Raw genomic sequence first — 21,371 nt, 5'->3', positions numbered from 1 at the left:
GTCTGCCATTAAACACAGTGTGATCAGGAAGTGGTCTGTCTGCCTTTAAACATAGTGTGATCTGTCTGCCATTAAACACAGTGTGATCAGGAAGTGGTCTGTCTGCCATTAAACACAGTGTGATCAGGAAATGGTCTGTCTGCCATTAAACACAGTGTGATCAGGAAGTGGTCTGTCTGCCATTAAACACGGTGTGATCAGGAAGTGATCTGTCTGCCATTAAACACAGTGTGATCAGGAAGTGATCTGTCTGCCATTAAACACAGTGCGATCAGGAAGTGGTCTGTCTGCCATTAAACACAGTGTGATCAGGAAATGGTCTGTCTGCCATTAAACACAGTGTGATCAGGAAGTGGTCTGTCTGCCATTAAACACAGTGTGATCAGGAAGTGGTCTGTCTGCCATTAAACACGGTGTGATCAGGAAGTGGTCTGTCTGCCATTAAACACAGTGCGATCAGGAAGTGGTCTGTCTGCCATTAAACACAGTGTGATCAGGAAGTGATCTGTCTGCCATTAAACACAGTGTGATCAGGAAGTGGTCTGTCTGCCATTAAACACAGTGTGATCAGGAAGTGGTCTGTCTGCCATTAAACACGGTGTGATCAGGAAGTGGTCTGTCTGCCATTAAACACAGTGCGATCAGGAAGTGGTCTGTCTGCCATTAAACACGGTGTGATCAGGAAGTGGTCTGTCTGCCATTAAACACAGTGCGATCAGGAAGTGGTCTGTCTGCCATTAAACACAGTGTGATCAGGAATTGGTCTGTCTGCCATTAAACACAGTGTGATCAGGAAGTGGTCTGTCTGCCATTAAACACGGTGTGATCAGGAAGTGGTCTGTCTGCCATTAAACACAGTGCGATCAGGAAGTGGTCTGTCTGCCATTAAACACAGTGTGATCAGGAAGTGATCTGTCTGCCATTAAACACAGTGTGATCAGGAATTGGTCTGTCTGCCATTAAACACAGTGTGATCAGGAAGTGGTCTGTCTGCCATTAAACACAGTGTGATCAGGAAGTGGTCTGTCTGCCATTAAACACGGTGTGATCAGGAAGTGGTCTGTCTGCCATTAAACACAGTGCGATCAGGAAGTGGTCTGTCTGCCATTAAACACAGTGTGATCAGGAAGTGATCTGTCTGCCATTAAACACAGTGTGATCAGGAATTGGTCTGTCTGCCATTAAACACAGTGTGATCAGGAAGTGATCTGTCTGCCATTAAACACAGTGCGATCAGGAAGTGGTCTGTCTGCCATTAAACACAGTGTGATCAGGAAGTGGTCTGTCTGCCATTAAACACAGTGTGATCAGGAAGTGGTCTGTCTGGATAGGAATCACGTCCCAGATTGTAACGAGCACCTGGATACTGAAGGTCTCAGTCTGGTCACATGATGGGAATCACTACTGTAGTTGCCGTCACAACTCTTTCATCCTATTGGAATGAAGGGGACGACAGCATTCATGACCACATTACACTGTACTGAGGGCTGGTGATGTGTGTGTGTGTGTTATTTCAGAAGCAATCCTCATCAGTAAAATCTTAATCACTGCTGTCTCTCTCTCTCTCGCTCTGTCTCCATCTCCCTCCCTCCCTCCCTCCCACCCTCCCCTCCCACCATCCCTCCCTCCCTCCCCTCCCACTCTCCCTCCCTCCCTCCATCCCTCCCTCCCCTCCCACTCTCCCTCCCTCCCCCCCTGCCTCACTCCCTCCCACTCTCCCTCCCTCCCCCCTCCTCTCTCCCTCCCTCCCCTCCCTTCTTCCCTCCCTCCCTCCCTCCCCCCCACCTCTCCTCCCCTCCCTCCCTCCCTCCCCTCCTCTCTCCCTCCCTCCCTCCCTCTCTCCCTCTCTCCTCCCTTCCCTCCCTCCCTCTCTCCCTCCCTCCCTCCCTCCCTCCCTCCCTCCCTCCCTCCCTCCCTCCCTCCCTCCCTCCCTCCCTCTCTCCTCCCTTCCCTCCCTCCCTTCCCTCCCTCTCTCCCCCCCACCCTCCCCTCCCTCCCTCTCCTCCCTCCCCCCTCCCACCCCTCCCCTCCCTCCCTCCCTCCCTCCCACCAGGTCACTATGATGCTCTGAGACCCAGCCAGGCGTTTGAGTTCACACGGGACCCGTCTGTGGGGCAGATAGCTCTGGCTTTCCTCCAGGCCTCCTTTGCCTTCAGCGGCTGGAACTTCCTGAACTACGTCACCGAGGAGGTGGTCGAGCCACGCAAGTAAGGATAGACCTCTAGATGTAGGCTACGTCCCAATTTAATCAGGATAGACCTCTAGATTCAGGCTACGTCCCAATTTAATCAGGATAGACCTCTAGATTCAGGCTACGTCCCAATTTAATCAGGATAGACCTCTAGATTCAGGCTACGTCCCAATTTAATCAGGATAGACCTCTAGATTCAGGCTGCGTCCCAATTTAATCAGGATAGACCTCTAGATTCAGGCTACGTCCCAATTTAATCAGGATAGACCTCTAGATTCAGGCTACGTCCCAATTTAATCAGGATAGACCTCTAGATTCAGGCTGCGTCCCAATTTAATCAGGATAGACCTCTAGATTCAGGCTGCATCCCAATTTAATCAGGATAGACCTCTAGATTCAGGCTACGTCCCAATTTAATCAGGATAGACCTCTAGATTCAGGCTACGTCCCAATTTAATCAGGATAGACCTCTAGATTCAGGCTGCATCCCAATTTAATCAGGATAGACCTCTAGATTCAGGCTGCGTCCCAATTTAATCAGGATAGACCTCTAGATTCAGGCTGCGTCCCAATTTAATCAGGATAGACCTCTAGATGTAGGCTACGTCCCAATTTAATCAGGATAGACCTCTAGATTCAGGCTGCGTCCCAATTTAATCAGGATAGACCTCTAGATTCAGGCTACGTCCCAATTTAATCAGGATAGACCTCTAGATTCAGGCTACGTCCCAATTTAATCAGGATAGACCTCTAGATTCAGGCTACGTCCCAATTTAATCAGGATAGACCTCTAGATTCAGGCTACGTCCCAATTGAATCAGGATAGACCTCTAGATCGCTAGATTCAGGCTGCGTCCCAATTGAATCAGGATAGACCTCTAGATTCAGGCTGCGTCCCAATTTAATCAGGATAGACCTCTAGACCTCTAGATTCAGGCTGCGTCTCAATTTAATCAGGATAGACCTCTAGATTCAGGCTACGTCACAATTTAATCAGGATAGACCTCTAGACCTCTAGATTCAGGCTGCGTCTCAATTTAATCAGGATAGACCTCTAGATTCAGGCTACGTCCCAATTGAATCAGGATAGACCTCTAGATCGCTAGATTCAGGCTACGTCCCAATTTAATCAGGATAGACCTCTAGATTCAGGCTGCGTCTCAATTTAATCAGGATAGACCTCTAGATTCAGGCTGCGTCTCAATTTAATCAGGATAGACCTCTAGATGTAGGCTACGTCCCAATTTAATCAGTATAGACCTCTAGATTTAGGCTACGAACCAAGTGTTTACCCTTCTAACAATGTGTGCAATTGCACACTCCCTGTCATGAATTTCAAAGCATTGGTCTGCTCTAAACATTAGCCGTAGGGAATTTTCCAAGTGCACACTTCAGGAGGAGGGTGGAGAATCGGAGCGCAACGGACTGTGTCCTCATAGCACCACCTAGTGGTGGAAAGTGGAAGAGCAGCTGTTGTCATCCAGTAGTATATTGACTTTACGTGTTTTCATGTTGCAGCTTTTTCCTTATTGCCTCCCATGCTCAAATGATATTCATTAACTTTACTGTCTCACTGCTGTCTAACGAGTTGACTGTCTCACTGTTGACTGTCTCACTGCTGTCTAACGATTTGACTGTCTCACTGCTGTCTAACGAGTTGACTGTCTCACTGTTGACTGTCTCACTGTTGACTGTCTCACTGCTGTCTAACGAGTTGACTGTCTCACTGCTGTCTAATGAGTTGAACCTGCCCCTAGCCATCCACATATTACTATAATATATTATTACAGTACTATATTACTGTAATATAATGTACTGTTTTACAGGAACTTGGTATATTACTGTAAAATATGTTTCTAATCTCAGGATCCTGCCCCGGGCTATCTACATATTACTTTAATATATTATTACAGTACTATATTACTGTAATATAATGTACTGTAATATAATGTACTGTTTTACAGGAACCTACTGTAATATAATGTACTGTTTTACAGGAACCAGGCTATCTACATATCCATTCCCCTGGTGACGTTAGTTTACAGTCTGACTGACATATTAACTATCTATCTTTACAGGAACCTGCCCCGGGCTATCTACATATCCATTCCCCTGGTGACGTTAGTTTACACTCTGACTAACATCGCATACTTCTCCTCCATGACCCCCGAAGAGCTGTTGGCATCCAACGCCGTGGCCGTGGTGAGAATTCATCTAGAAATAAAATAACAGCAAAAAGTAATAACACTTAATAATAAAGTCATAATAAATACACAATGAGTAACGATAACATGGCTATATACAGGAAGTACCAGGTAATAACATGGCTATATACAGGGAGTACCAGGTAATAGCATGGCTATATACAGGAAATAACATGGCTATATACAGGAAGTACCAGGTAATAACATGGCTATATACAGGAAGTGCCAGGTAATAGCATGGCTATATACAGGAAATAACATGGCTATATACAGGAAGTGCCAGGTCATAACATGGCTATATACAGGAAGTACCAGGTCATAACATGGCTATATACAGGAAGTACCAGGTCATAACATGGCTATATACAGGAAATAACATGGCTATATACAGGAAGTACCAGGTAATAACATGGCTATATACAGGGAGTACCAGGTAATAACATGGCTATATACAGGAAGTACCAGGTAATAACATGGCTATATACAGGAAGTACCAGGTAATAACATGGCTATATACAGGGAGTACCAGGTAATAACATGGCTATATACAGGAAGTACCAGGTAATAACATGGCTATATACAGGAAGTACCAGGTAATAACATGGCTATATACAGGGAGTACCAGGTAATAACATGGCTATATACAGGAAGTACCAGGTAATAACATGGCTATATACAGGAAGTACCAGGCAATAACATGGCTATATACAGGAAGTAATAGGTAATAACATGGCTATATACAGGAAATATCAGGTAATAACATGGCTATATACAGGAAGTACCAGGTAATAACATGGCTATATACAGGAAGTACCAGGTAATAACATGGCTATATACAGGAAGTACCAGGTAATAACATGGCTATATACAGGGAGTACCAGGTAATAACATGGCTATATACAGGAAGTACCAGGTAATAACATGGCTATATACAGGAAGTACCAGGTAATAACATGGCTATATACAGGGAGTACCAGGTAATAACATGGCTATATACAGGAAGTACCAGGTAATAACATGGCTATATACAGGAAGTACCAGGTAATAACATGGCTATATACAGGGAGTACCAGGTAATAACATGGCTATATACAGGAAGTACCAGGTAATAACATGGCTATATACAGGAAGTACCAGGCAATAACATGGCTATATACAGGAAGTACTAGGTAATAACATGGCTATATACAGGAAGTACCAGGTAATAACATGGCTATATACAGGAAGTACCAGGTAATAACATGGCTATATACAGGAAGTACCAGGCAATAACATGGCTATAATAACATGGCTATGATAACATGGCTATAATATATAATAACATGGCTATATACAGGAAGTACTAGGTAATAACATGGCTATATACAGGAAGTACCAGGTAATAACATGGCTATATACAGGAAGTACCAGGTAATAACATGGCTATATACAGGGAGTACCAGGTAATAACATGGCTATATACAGGGAGTACCAGGTAATAACATGGCTATATACAGGAAGTACCAGGTAATAACATGGCTATATACAGGGAGTACCAGGTAATAACATGGCTATATACAGGAAGTATCAGGTAATAACATGGCTATATACAGGAAATACCAGGTAATAACATGGCTATATACAGGAAGTACCAGGTAATAACATGGCTATATACAGGAAGTACCAGGTAATAACATGGCTATATACAGGAAGTACCAGGTAATAACATGGCTATATACAGGGAGTACCAGGTAATAACATGGCTATATACAGGAAGTACCAGGTAATAACATGGCTATATACAGGAAGTACCAGGTAATAACATGGCTATATACAGGAAGTGCCAGGTAATAGCATGGCTATATACAGGAAATAACATGGCTATATACAGGAAGTGCCAGGTCATAACATGGCTATATACAGGAAGTACCAGGTCATAACATGGCTATATACAGGAAGTACCAGGTCATAACATGGCTATATACAGGAAATAACATGGCTATATACAGGAAGTACCAGGTAATAACATGGCTATATACAGGGAGTACCAGGTAATAACATGGCTATATACAGGAAGTACCAGGTAATAACATGGCTATATACAGGAAGTACCAGGTAATAACATGGCTATATACAGGGAGTACCAGGTAATAACATGGCTATATACAGGAAGTACCAGGTAATAACATGGCTATATACAGGAAGTACCAGGTAATAACATGGCTATATACAGGGAGTACCAGGTAATAACATGGCTATATACAGGAAGTACCAGGTAATAACATGGCTATATACAGGAAGTACCAGGCAATAACATGGCTATATACAGGAAGTAATAGGTAATAACATGGCTATATACAGGAAATACCAGGTAATAACATGGCTATATACAGGAAGTACCAGGTAATAACATGGCTATATACAGGAAGTACCAGGTAATAACATGGCTATATACAGGAAGTACCAGGTAATAACATGGCTATATACAGGGAGTACCAGGTAATAACATGGCTATATACAGGAAGTACCAGGTAATAACATGGCTATATACAGGAAGTACCAGGTAATAACATGGCTATATACAGGGAGTACCAGGTAATAACATGGCTATATACAGGAAGTACCAGGTAATAACATGGCTATATACAGGAAGTACCAGGTAATAACATGGCTATATACAGGGAGTACCAGGTAATAACATGGCTATATACAGGAAGTACCAGGTAATAACATGGCTATATACAGGAAGTACCAGGCAATAACATGGCTATATACAGGAAGTACTAGGTAATAACATGGCTATATACAGGAAGTACCAGGTAATAACATGGCTATATACAGGAAGTACCAGGTAATAACATGGCTATATACAGGAAGTACCAGGCAATAACATGGCTATAATAACATGGCTATGATAACATGGCTATAATATATAATAACATGGCTATATACAGGAAGTACTAGGTAATAACATGGCTATATACAGGAAGTACCAGGTAATAACATGGCTATATACAGGAAGTACCAGGTAATAACATGGCTATATACAGGGAGTACCAGGTAATAACATGGCTATATACAGGGAGTACCAGGTAATAACATGGCTATATACAGGAAGTACCAGGTAATAACATGGCTATATACAGGAAATACCAGGTAATAACATGGCTATATACAGGAAGTACCAGGTAATAACATGGCTATATACAGGAAGTACCAGGTAATAACATGGCTATATACAGGAAGTACCAGGTAATAACATGGCTATATACAGGGAGTACCAGGTAATAACATGGCTATATACAGGAAGTACCAGGTAATAACATGGCTATATACAGGAAGTACCAGGTAATAACATGGCTATATACAGGAAGTGCCAGGTAATAGCATGGCTATATACAGGAAATAACATGGCTATATACAGGAAGTGCCAGGTCATAACATGGCTATATACAGGAAGTACCAGGTCATAACATGGCTATATACAGGAAGTACCAGGTCATAACATGGCTATATACAGGAAATAACATGGCTATATACAGGAAGTACCAGGTAATAACATGGCTATATACAGGGAGTACCAGGTAATAACATGGCTATATACAGGAAGTACCAGGTAATAACATGGCTATATACAGGAAGTACCAGGTAATAACATGGCTATATACAGGGAGTACCAGGTAATAACATGGCTATATACAGGAAGTACCAGGTAATAACATGGCTATATACAGGAAGTACCAGGTAATAACATGGCTATATACAGGGAGTACCAGGTAATAACATGGCTATATACAGGAAGTACCAGGTAATAACATGGCTATATACAGGAAGTACCAGGCAATAACATGGCTATATACAGGAAGTAATAGGTAATAACATGGCTATATACAGGAAATACCAGGTAATAACATGGCTATATACAGGAAGTACCAGGTAATAACATGGCTATATACAGGAAGTACCAGGTAATAACATGGCTATATACAGGAAGTACCAGGTAATAACATGGCTATATACAGGGAGTACCAGGTAATAACATGGCTATATACAGGAAGTACCAGGTAATAACATGGCTATATACAGGAAGTACCAGGTAATAACATGGCTATATACAGGGAGTACCAGGTAATAACATGGCTATATACAGGAAGTACCAGGTAATAACATGGCTATATACAGGAAGTACCAGGTAATAACATGGCTATATACAGGGAGTACCAGGTAATAACATGGCTATATACAGGAAGTACCAGGTAATAACATGGCTATATACAGGAAGTACCAGGCAATAACATGGCTATATACAGGAAGTACTAGGTAATAACATGGCTATATACAGGAAGTACCAGGTAATAACATGGCTATATACAGGAAGTACCAGGTAATAACATGGCTATATACAGGAAGTACCAGGCAATAACATGGCTATAATAACATGGCTATGATAACATGGCTATAATATATAATAACATGGCTATATACAGGAAGTACTAGGTAATAACATGGCTATATACAGGAAGTACCAGGTAATAACATGGCTATATACAGGAAGTACCAGGTAATAACATGGCTATATACAGGGAGTACCAGGTAATAACATGGCTATATACAGGGAGTACCAGGTAATAACATGGCTATATACAGGAAGTACCAGGTAATAACATGGCTATATACAGGGAGTACCAGGTAATAACATGGCTATATACAGGAAGTATCAGGTAATAACATGGCTATATACAGGAAATACCAGGTAATAACATGGCTATATACAGGAAGTACCAGGTAATAACATGGCTATATACAGGAAGTACCAGGTAATAACATGGCTATATACAGGAAGTACCAGGTAATAACATGGCTATATACAGGGAGTACCAGGTAATAACATGGCTATATACAGGGAGTACCAGGTAATAACATGGCTATATACAGGGAGTACCAGTACTGAGTTAATGTGTAGTGGTATGAGGTAATAACATGGCTATATACAGGATGTCGATGTGCAGGGGTACGAGGTAGTTGAGGTAGATGTGTACATATAGGTAGGGATAAAGTGACTAAGCAACAGGATAGATAATAGACAGTAACAGCAGTATACTGTAGGTAGGGGTAAAGGATAGATAATAGACAGTAACAGCAGTATACTGTAGGTAGGGGTAAAGGATAGATAATAGACAGTAACAGCAGTATACTGTAGGTAGGGGTAAAGGATAGATAATAGACAGTAACAGCAGTAGGTAGGGGTAAAGGATAGATAATAGACAGTAACAGCAGTATACTGTAGGTAGGGGTAAAGGATAGATAATAGACAGTAACAGCAGTATACTGTAGGTAGGGGTAAAGGATAGATAATAGACAGTAACAGCAGTATACTGTAGGTAGGGGTAAAGGATAGATAATAGACAGTAACAGCAGTACGGGTAGGGGTAAAGGATAGATAATAGACAGTAACAGCAGTATACTGTAGGTAGGGGTAAAGGATAGATAATAGACAGTAACAGCAGTATACTGTAGGTAGGGGTAAAGGATAGATAATAGACAGTAACAGCAGTATACTGTAGGTAGGGGTAAAGGATAGATAATAGGCAGTAACAGCAGTATACTGTAGGTAGGGGTAAAGGATAGATAATAGACAGTAACAGCAGTATACTGTAGGTAGGGGTAAAGGATAGATAATAGACAGTAACAGCAGTATACTGTAGGTAGGGGTAAAGGATAGATAATAGACAGTAACAGCAGTATACTGTAGGTAGGGGTAAAGGATAGATAATAGACAGTAACAGCAGTATACTGTAGGTAGGGGTAAAGGATAGATAATAGACAGTAACAGCAGTATACTGTAGGTAGGGGTAAAGGATAGATAATAGACAGTAACAGCAGTATACTGTAGGTAGGGGTAAAGGATAGATAATAGACAGTAACAGCAGTATACTGTAGGTAGTGGTAAAGGGGTAAAGGTGTAATGAGTCTGAGGACCCATGCCAAATCTTTTCAGTCTCCTGAAGGGGGAATAGGCATTGTCGTGCCCTCTTCACGACTGTCTTGGTGTGCTTGTACCATGATAGTTTGTTGGTGATGTGGACAACAAGGAACTTGAAGCTCTCAACCTGCTCCACTACAGCCCCGTCGATGAGAATGGGGGTGTGCTCGGTCCTCCTTTATTTCCACGTAGTGTAAAAGCTAATGAGGATCCATAATAAACACCAGGAAGAGAAGCTGCTGCTGCTGTAAAAGCTAATGAGGATCCATAATAAACACCAGGAAGAGAAGCTACTGCTGCTGTTAAAGCTAATGAGGATCCATAATAAACACCAGGAAGAGAAGCTGCTGCTTCTTCTGTTAAAGCTAATGAGGATCCATAATAAACACCAGGAAGAGAAGCTGCTGCTTCTTCTGTTAAAGCTAATGAGGATCCATAATAAACACCAGGAAGAGAAGCTACTGCTGCTGTAAAAGCTAATGAGGATCCATAATAAACACCAGGAAGAGAAGCTGCTGCTGCTTCTGTTAAAGCTAATGAGGATCCATAATAAACAAATAAAATGTTATGTGATTTTTGTGTGGTTATTTAACAGTTAACTATCTGTGGTTGTTTTAAAGGGTTGTTTTAATGATTGTTGAATGTTTTTTTTTACAGACATTTGGTGAGAAGTTGCTGGGCATATTCTCCTGGGTGATGCCCATCTCTGTAGCTCTGTCGACATTCGGAGGAATCAACGGCTACCTCTTCACTTCTTCCAGGTACTCATAGTCTCGTAATATATATAGTCAGTGGTTCTCATAACCTCATAACCCCAAATCAATATACAGTCCACTTCATTCATAACCCCAAATCAATATACAGTCCACTTCATTCATAACCCCAAATCAATATACAGTCCACTTCATTCATAACCCCAAATCAATATACAGTCCACTTCATTCATAACCTAAATCAATATACAGTCCACTTCATTCATAACCCAAATCAATATACAGTCCACTTCATTCATAACCTAAATCAATATACAGTCCACTTCATTCATAACCCAAATCAATATACAGTCCACTTCATTCATAGCCCCAAATCAATATACAGTCCACTTCATTCATAACCCAAATCATTATACAGTCCACTTCATTCATAACCCAAATCAATATACAGTCCACTTCATTCATAACCCAAATCAATATACAGTCCACTTCATTCATAACCTAAATCAATATACAGTCCACTTCATTCATAACCCAAATCAATATACAGTCCACTTCATTCATAGCCCCAAATCAATATACAGTCCACTTCATTCATAACCCAAATCATTATACAGTCCACTTCATTCATAACCCAAATCAATATACAGTCCACTTCATTCATAACCCCAAATCAATATACAGTCCACTTCATTCATAACCTAAATCAATATACAGTCCACTTCATTCATAACCCAAATCAATATACAGTCCACTTCATTCATAGCCCCAAATCAATATACAGTCCACTTCATTCATAACCCCAAATCAATATACAGTCCACTTCATTCATAACCCCAAATCAATATACAGTCCACTTCATTCATAACCCCAAATCAATATACAGTCCACTTCATTCATAACCCCAAATCAATATACAGTCCACTTCATTCATAACCCCAAATCAATATACAGTCCACTTCATTCATAACCTAAATCAATATAGTCCACTTCATTCATAACCCCAAATCAATATACAGTCCACTTCATTCATAGCCCCAAATCAATATACAGTCCACTTCATTCATAACCCAAATCAATATACAGTCCACTTCATTCATAACCCCAAATCAATATACAGTCCACTTCATTCATAACCCAAATCAATATACAGTCCACTTCATTCATAACCCCAAATCAATATACAGTCCACTTCATTCATAGCGTATCTGTGGTGTAGCGCTGCAGGAATCCAACCCACAACCCCTTGGTGTTGCTAGCATCACCCTCCGACCAACTGCAAACACACCAAACGCTATTGTCCCTTTATCTCCTCCTCAGGTTGTGTTTCTCTGGAGCCAGAGAGGGTCACCTGCCTTACCTGTTGGCCATGATCCACCTGAAAAACTGCACCCCTATTCCTGCTCTGCTAGTCTGTGTAAGTTACTGCACCCCTATTCCCGCTCTGCTAGTCTGTGTAAGTTACTGCACCCCTATTCCCACTCTACTAGTCTGTGTAAATTACTGCACCCCTATTCCCACTCTGCTAGTCTGTGTAAATTACTGCACCCCTATTCCCACTCTGCTAGTCTGTGTAAATTACTGCACCCCTATTCCCACTCTGCTAGTCTGTGTAAGTTACTGCACCCCTATTCCCACTCTACTAGTCTGTGTAAGTTACTGCACCCCTATTCCCACTCTACTAGTCTGTGTAAGTTACTGCACCCCTATTCCCACTCTACTAGTCTGTGTAAATTACTGCACCCCTATTCCTGCTCTGCTAGTCTGTGTAAGTTACTGCACCTCTATTCCCGCTCTGCTAGTCTGTGTAAGTTACTGCACCTCTATTCCTGCTCTACTAGTCTGTGTAAATTACTGCACCCCTATTCCCACTCTACTAGTCTGTGTAAATTACTGCACCCCTATTCCCACTCTGCTAGTCTACATTACTGCAATTACTACCCATTCTTGCCTGCATTTGCCCACAGTTCCACAGGGCTGCACTAGTTCCTATAGACCCAAACCCCAGGGCTGCACTAGCCCCAAACCCCAGGGCTGCACTAGTTCCTATAGCCCCAAACCCCAGGGCTGCACCAGCCCCAAACCCCAGGGCTGCACTAGCCCCAAACCCCAGGGCTGCACTAGTTCCTATAGCCCCAAACCCCAGGGCTGCACTAGCCCCAAACGCCAGGGCTGCACTAATTCCTATAGCCCCAAACCCCAGGGCTGCACTAGTTCCTATAGCCCCAAACCCCAGGGCCGCTCTAGTTCCTATAGCCCCAAACCCCAGGGCTGCACTAGTTCCTATAGCGCCAAACCCCAGGGCTGTACTAGCCCCAAACCCCAGGGCTGCACTAGTTCCTATAGCGCCAAACCCCAGGGCTGCACTAGCCCCAAACCCCAGGGCTACACTAGCCCCAAACCCCAGGGCTGCACTAGCCCCAAACCCCAGGGCTGCACTAGTTCCTATAGCCCCAAACCCCAGGGCTGCACTAGCCCCAAACCCCAGGGCTGCACTAGCCCCAAACCCCAGGGCTGCACTAGTTCCTATAGCCCCAAACCCCAGGGCTGCACTAGTTCCTATAGCCCCAAACCCTAGGGCTGCTCTAGTTCCTATAGCCCCAAACCCCAGGGCTGCACTAGCCCCAAACCCCAGGGCTGCACTAGCCCCAAACCCCAGGGCTGTGCTAGTTCCTATAGCCCCAAACCCCAGGGCTGCACTAGTTCCTAAAGCCCCAAACCCCAGGGCTGCACTAGTTCCTATAGCCCCAAACCCCAGGGCTGCACTAGTTCCTTTAACCCCAAACCCCAGGGCTGCACTAGCCCCAAACCCCAGGGCTGCTCTAGTTCCTATAGCCCCAAACCCCAGGGCTGCACTAGCCCCAAACCCCAGGGCTGCTCTAGTTCCTATAGCCCCAAACCCCAGGGCCACACTAGCCCCAAACCCCAGGGCTTTGCTAGTTCCTCTAGCCCCAAACCCCAGGGCTGCACTAGCCCCAAATCCCAGGGCTGCTCTAGTTTCTATAGCCCTAAACCCCAGGGCTGCACTAGCCCCAAACCCCAGGGCTGCACTAGCCCCAAACCCCAGGGCTGCACTAGTTCCTATAGCCCCAAACCCCAGGGCTGCACTAGTTCCTATAGCCCCAAACCCCAGGGCTGCACTAGTTCCTATAGCCCCAAACCCCAGGGCTGCACTAGTTCCTATAGCCCCAAACCCCAGGGCTGCACTAGTTCCTATAGCCCCAAACCCCAGGGCTGCACTAGCCCTAAACCCCAGGGCTGTGCTATATATCTTTGTGTATAATGTTATAGTCTCCCAAAGTGTATGTTACGTCTATATTCATTGACCTCTGTTTCCTTCCTCCTCCACAGTGCGGAGCCACCATAGTGATCCTGTGTATCGGAGAGACTCACAACCTGATCAACTATGTTTCCTTTATTAACTTCCTGTCTTATGGAGTGACCATCGCTGGCCTGCTGTACTATCGCTGGAAGAGACCCAACCTGCTACGACCCATCAAGGTACAGCAGGCCTATATCTGGTGCTACTATATCTGGGAACTATTTACTAGTGCACACCGTAACCAGGAAATGAACTGGTCATTCTATTATTGATGGGAAACCAGGAAATGAACTGGTCATTCTATTACTGATGGGAAACCAGGAAATGAACTGGTCATTCTATTCCTGAATGGGAAACCAGGAAATGAACTGGTCATTCTATTACTGAGTGGGGAAACCAGGAAATGAACTGGTCATTCTATTACTGAGTGGGAAACCAGGAAATGAACTGGTCATTCTATTACTGAATGGGAAACCAGGAAATGAACTGGTCATTCTATTACTGAATGGGAAACCAGGAAATGAACTGGTCATTCTATTACTGATGGAAAACCAGGAAATGAACTGGTCATTCTATTACTGAATGGGAAACCGGACGTTGTGCTGTGGTGTATTACGATTGGTTTTTTATCTCTTCCTCCCGTCCTCCCTCGTCTCTCCCCCTCCCTCTATCCTCTCCCCCATCTCCCCCATCCTCCCTTGTCTCTCCCCCTCCCTCTATCCTCTCCCCCCTCCTCCCCGGTCCTCCCTCCCCCCTCCTCCCCGGTCCTCCCTCTCCCCCGTTCTCCCCCTCCCTCTCCCCCATCCTCCCTCGTCTCTCCCCCCTCCCTCTATCCTCTCCCCATTCCCCTTCTTTCTTCTCCCCCATCCTCCCTCCCTCTATCCTCTCCTCCCCTCCCCCTCTCCCTTCAGGTGAGTGTGTTGGTCCCAATCAGTTACCTGGTGTTCTGGGCGGTGCTGCTGGGGTTCAGCCTGTACTCGGAGCCCGTGGTGTGTGGCATGGGGATCGTCATCATGCTCACCGGGGTACCCGTCTACTTCGTGGGGGTCCACTGGAAGAACAAGCCCAGATGTGTCTACAGGGTCGTGGGTGAGTGACTCCTCCACTCCTTGTCCATGTAGGTCACCAGACGCTCTTATTCAGAGCAAACTTACAGTCATTCAACTAAGGGAGGTAAGACAACCACAGTCACAGTCATCCTGCCGTCTCTGTATCGACACCGATAAGGCAGCAGAGTCACATGCTGCCATCTCTGTATCGACACCGATAAGGCAGCAGAATGATTGTCTGCCGTCTCTGCATCGACACCGATAAGGCAGCAGAGTGACATGCTGCCGAATGACATGCTGCCGTCTCTGCATCGACACCGATAAGGCAGCAGAATGATTGTCTGCCGTCTCTGCATCGACACCGATAAGGCAGCAGAATGATTGTCTGCCGTCTCTGCATCGACACCGATAAGGCAGCAGAATGAAATACTGCCGTCTCTGCATCGACACCGATAAGGCAGCAGAATGATTGTCTGCCGTCTCTGTATCGACACTGATAAGGCAGCAGAATGATTGTCTGCCGTCTCTGCATCGACACCGATAAGGCAGCAGAATGAAATACTGCCGTCTCTGCATCGACACCGATAAGGCAGCAGAATGATTGTCTGCCGTCTCTGCATCGACACCGATAAGGCAGCAGAGTGACATGCTGCCGTCTGCAGAATATGTGTCTGTCACGAGAATTTTCAATCCCATTGATAATAACTAACAATTATTAAAGCTTTGACTAATTCCCGAGGTTTGTAAGACCCCGGGTTTAATAATAACTAGGCAAAGACTCAGGTTATGCGAAAGGTTCGTACAGTTTATTCACGAGAACGTTCTGAAGTCCATTTTATAACTCACTCCCTACTTACGCACATACATACACACGAACACGTCCTTCCCCATGGTTTATCACTACCAAACTGGCAGTTCCATTCCCCCCGAGATTAGAGGAACCTTGAAAGGACTCCCTGTCCTATCGTAAGTTTCTAGCCAGGTCCAGGTCATACACAGTTTAATTGTTCTCGGTATTTTCTTAGTCACACACACACACACATTTCTACTTGTCTCGATCAAACCTTTTTAGACTGAAGTTTATCGTTCTAATTGATTATACATGTTACAGAATCGAATGATTACTAATAGTTACGTTTGTCTAATTATTCATTATATATGTTACATAATGTCATAATTACGTTTCAGGGTGGAATTCTTTAGTCATTACTTTTAAGCATATAAATTCCCTTATCAGTGTCTTACAGCAGAATGAAACGCTGCCATCTGCAGAATATGTGTCTTACAGCAGAATGACATTTTTTTTGTCATGAAGTTGTGATCTACCACTAGAGGGCCGTACAAGTCTGCTTTTCCAGAAGACGCCCCCAAACATTATCATGTTGAGTTGGAGTCAGTGATTTTACTGTATACGTCTCTGACCTCGCTGCCTGTCTGTTCTGTTCCAGAGTGTGTGACCTACGTGGGTCAGAAGCTGTGTTTCGTGGTGTTCCCCCAAGAAGACCTGTCAGAGATCACCCCCCTCACATCCTCGGATAAACACAACGACTGAACGAGCCCCCTCCCTCACAGCCTCGGATAAACACAACGACTGAACGAGCCCCTCCCTCACAGCCTCGGATAAACACAACGACTGAACGAGCCCCCTCACAGCCTCGGATAAACACAACGACTGAACGAGCCCCCTCACATCCTCGGATAAACACAACGACTGAACGAGCCCCTCCCTCACAGCCTCGGATAAACACAACAACTGGACAAGCCCCCTCACAGCCTCGGATAAACACAACGACTGAACAAGCCCCCTCCCTCACAGCCTCGGATAAACACAACGACTGAACGAGCCCCCTCACAGCCTCGGATAAACACAACGACTGAACGAGCCCCTCCCTCACAGCCTCGGATAAACACAACAACTGGACAAGCCCCCTCACAGCCTCGGATAAACACAACGACTGAACGAGCCCCTCCCTCACAGCCTCGGATAAACACAACGACTGAACGAGCCCCCTCACAGCCTCGGATAAACACAACAACTGGACAAGCCCCCTCACAGCCTCAGATAAACACAACGACTGAACGAGCTCCCTCACAGTCTCGGATAAACACAACGACTGAACACCTCTCCCCCTCACAGCCTCGGATAAACACAACGACTGAACGAGCCCCTCCCTCACAGCCTCCGATAAACACAACAACTGAACATCTCTCTCCCTCACGCCTCGGATAAACACAACAACTGAACACCTCTCCCCCTCACAGCCTCGGATAAACACAACAACTGAACACCTCTCTCCCTCACAGCCTCGGATAAACACAACAACTGAACACCTCTCTCTCTCCGTCCATCTAACAGCTGCCAGAACGGCCTGATCCGTCTGCCTACCAGGAACTTTTTAAACCTCTTTCTGTTCGTTGCCTTCTACTCCCTGGATGCATCCCCAACTGGCACCCTATTCCCTATGATAGTGCACTACTTTTGACCAAAGCACCATGGGCCCTGGTGTAAAGTAGTGCACTACATAGGGAATAGAGTACTATTTTAGGCCACACAAGGGTCTCTCCTCAAGAGTAAAGAGAGAGTTTCCATCCTGGTACTTCTGAGAGGCTGTCTCCAGGCTCTTCCATCCTGGTACTTCTGAGAGGCTGTCTCCAGGCTGTGTTTAGTGGGAGGGGCATCAGGGATCAGTAAAGGTTGTATTGGTCGATACACCCTCCCAATGCCAAGACACCATACTCAAGGAACTTTTGTTTTATGAGATATTTGTTTTTGAAATGAGTCTAATCTTTGTCAATTTTATTGTGCCTTACAAGTGGGGATAGTTAAAAAAAAAAAAATTATAATAATTATTTGATGCGGCCTATTGATTTTTGTGGTGATATTAAGTTTAAACTGTGTACTATTCCATGATGTACAGTAGTAGTTGCAGTGGTTTTCCTTTGGCTGCACTTCCTACTACTTCCTATGACTTCCACTGAGCTTTTTTCCCTGTAGTAACTGACCTGTAGTAACTGACCTGTAGTAACTGACCTGTAGTAACTGACCTGTAGTAACTGACCTGTAGTAACTGACCTGTAGTAACTGACCTGTAGTAACTGACCTGTGCGCCTGAGACTGACCTGTAGTAACTGACCTGTAGTAACTTCTAGAGTTTGGTGTTGATGGGATACGGTCTGACCTGTAGTAACTTCTAGAGTTTGGTGTTGATGGGATACGGTCTGACCTGTAGTAACTTCTAGAGTTTGGTGTTGACGGGATACCACTTGCGTCCCAAATGGCACCCTATTCCCTTGATAGTGCATTACTTTTGTGCACTACATAGGGAATAGGGTGCCATCGTTGACACCACTATAGTCTCTCTCTATCTCTTCCTAGAAGAAGGATGCTTCGGTTAAGCCCCAAGGCATTCAGCAGGGAAAGCTTCCAAACTAAACCCCAGCAGCACTTAGTCAACTTGTTTCAATCGACTTGCTTCACAAGGCAATATAATATGTTAAGTTAAATGCCTTTTTTTTTATATACCAGACGCCAAGTACATAGAGTCAATAGTTACTTTGACATTGACGCACAAGTACAATGTCCACAATTAGTGAAACTCCTGAAAAGATAACAGAGGATATTGAAAACTATTGAAAACTCCTGAAAAGACGAGAGGAGATTGAAAACTATTGAAAACTCCTGAAAAGACAAGAGGAGATTGAAAACTATTGAAAACTCTCTGGAAGTCATTTTAGTCTATGCAAAACAGTGTTTGGGATTCCATACTAGACGTGCGCCTCAAATGGCGCCACATTCCCTACGTAGTGCACTACTTTTGACCAGGATCTATAGGGTAGTAGTGCACTACTTTTGACCAGGATCTATAGGGTAGTAGTGCACTACTTTTGACCAGGGTCTATAGGGTAGTAGTGCACTACTTTTGACCAGGGTCTATAGGGTAGTAGTGCACTACTTTTGACCAGGGTCAATAGGGTAGTAGTGCACTACATAGGGAATAGGGTACCGTTAGGAACAAAGCCTAGGAATGTTCATGCTTTTTATTGCCTTTTTATAGCCTGCAACACTAGATAGTGAGGACTGAGGTTTTGCACTTTGAATCTCTCTGCAGGGTTTTTTTTTAAATGCAGAGGGGTAAGTAACTATGCCACTAATACCAAGGGACGCTTCCTGCCCATCTGCCTATAAACAGCACTGCCAATCATTATGAAATGATGAGTCCACAGAGTTAATTCACTGTGTTCCAGACGGTACTTTCAGAATTGGATCCACTTCCTTATCTAATATCGCTGTGTTCCAGACGGTACTTTCAGAATTGGATCCACTTCCTTATCTAATATCGCTGTGTTCCAGACGGTACTTTCAGAATTGGATCCACTTCCTTATCTAATATCGCTGTGTTCCAGACGGTACTTTCAGAATTGGATCCACTTCCTTATCTAATATCGCTGTGTTCCAGACGGTACTTTCAGAATTGGATCCACTTCCTTATCTAATATCGCTGTGTTCCAGATGGTACTTTCAGAATTGGATCCACTTCCTTATCTAATTCGCTGTGTTCCAGACGGTACTTTCAGAATTGGATCCACTTCCTTATCTAATATCGCTGTGTTCCAGACGGTACTTTCAGAATTGGATCCACTTCCTTATCTAATATCGCTGTGTTCCAGACGGTACTTTCAGAATTGGATCCACTTCCTTATCTAATATCGCTGTGTTCCAGATGGTACTTTCAGAATTGGATCCACTTCCTTATCTAATTCGCTGTGTTCCAGACGGTACTTTCAGAATTGGATCCACTTCCTTATCTAATTCGCTGTGTTCCAGACGGTACTTTCAGAATTGGATCCACTTCCTTATCTAATTCGCTGTGTTCCAGACGGTACTTTCAGAATTGGATCCACTTCCTTATCTAATTCGCTGTGTTCCAGACGGTACTTTCAGAATTGGATCCACTTCCTTATCTAATATCGCTGTGTTCCAGATGGTACTTTCAGAATTGGATCCACTTCCTTATCTAATTCGCTGTGTTCCAGACGGTACTTTCAGAATTGGATCCACTTCCTTATCTAATTCGCTGTGTTCCAGACGGTACTTTCAGAATTGGATCCACTTCCTTATCTAATTCGCTGTGTTCCAGACGGTACTTTCAGAATTGGATCCACTTCCTTATCTAATTCGCTGTGTTCCAGACGGTACTTTCAAAAATGGCTTCACTGGAAGCATATTCCACCCACTGTGGAAGCATATTCCCATTCTCACAAACATAACAGCATGAAATCCTTGTTTTGTCCTCTGTGTGAGTAACTAGCTATACTGTTACAGATGTTACAGACCATGCATGTGTCTTAAAGGCCTTACACAGAGTCACACACACAGAGCCCAATATCAGGCTAAAGATATGGCTCTGGTTATACAATAGCTGTCCATTTCTGGTCTCACAGACAGTCACTGTGTGTCCCTAGTCCCTCCTCCTCCTCTACAGTCACTGTGTGTCCCTCCTCCTCCTCTACAGTCTCTGTGTGTCCCTCCTCCTCCTCTACAGTCACTGTGTGTCCCTCCTCCTCCTCTACAGTCTCTGTGTGTCCCTCCTCCTCTACTTTCCTCTGCATGCTGTGGAGTTCACCAGGACTTCTCCATGAACGGTGTGGGTCTGCTGCTTCACACACACACTGGGTGTGTTCCAGGTGGTCTGTTTTTGCAGTCATGATGCACATCTCAGAAGATTACAATACGTCATATTTACGAGCTAGCCTGAGATGTTAAAAAAAACCTCTCCGGGCATTGTGACTCGGGAACACACCCACACCCTCAATGCTAATACTGTAAACATGTCTATGTGTTTTTCTGCAGTTTCCTTCCTAATACTGTAAAACATGTCTATGTGTTTTTCTGCAGTTTCCTTCCAGCTCTCCCACAGTGAGGCGCATGG

At 44.2% G+C, this 21,371-nt stretch overlaps 1 protein-coding gene across 1 annotated transcript in view; it reads left to right on the top strand.

Moving 5' to 3' along the window:
- LOC106588049 (asc-type amino acid transporter 1) overlaps nucleotides 1–18,541 on the top strand; it is a 63,391-nt gene extending 44,850 nt beyond the window's left edge. Inside the window, exons 5-11 of the mRNA XM_045708128.2 lie at nucleotides 2,054–2,207; nucleotides 4,270–4,393; nucleotides 11,015–11,118; nucleotides 12,391–12,487; nucleotides 14,422–14,571; nucleotides 15,304–15,481; nucleotides 16,890–18,541. Of these exons, the coding sequence (XP_045564084.1) occupies nucleotides 2,054–2,207; nucleotides 4,270–4,393; nucleotides 11,015–11,118; nucleotides 12,391–12,487; nucleotides 14,422–14,571; nucleotides 15,304–15,481; nucleotides 16,890–16,993 (911 nt within the window). The 3' untranslated portion in view covers nucleotides 16,994–18,541. The remainder of the gene's footprint in view (nucleotides 1–2,053; nucleotides 2,208–4,269; nucleotides 4,394–11,014; nucleotides 11,119–12,390; nucleotides 12,488–14,421; nucleotides 14,572–15,303; nucleotides 15,482–16,889) is intronic.
- Nucleotides 18,542–21,371: the final 2,830 nt, after the last annotated feature.

The sequence above is a fragment of the Salmo salar genome, chromosome 26 (genome assembly GCF_965601325.2).
Source record: "Salmo salar chromosome 26, fSalSal1, whole genome shotgun sequence".
In the NCBI taxonomy this organism is placed as follows: Eukaryota; Metazoa; Chordata; class Actinopteri; order Salmoniformes; family Salmonidae; genus Salmo; species Salmo salar.
This window is presented reverse-complemented; position numbering and strand designations above follow the sequence as displayed.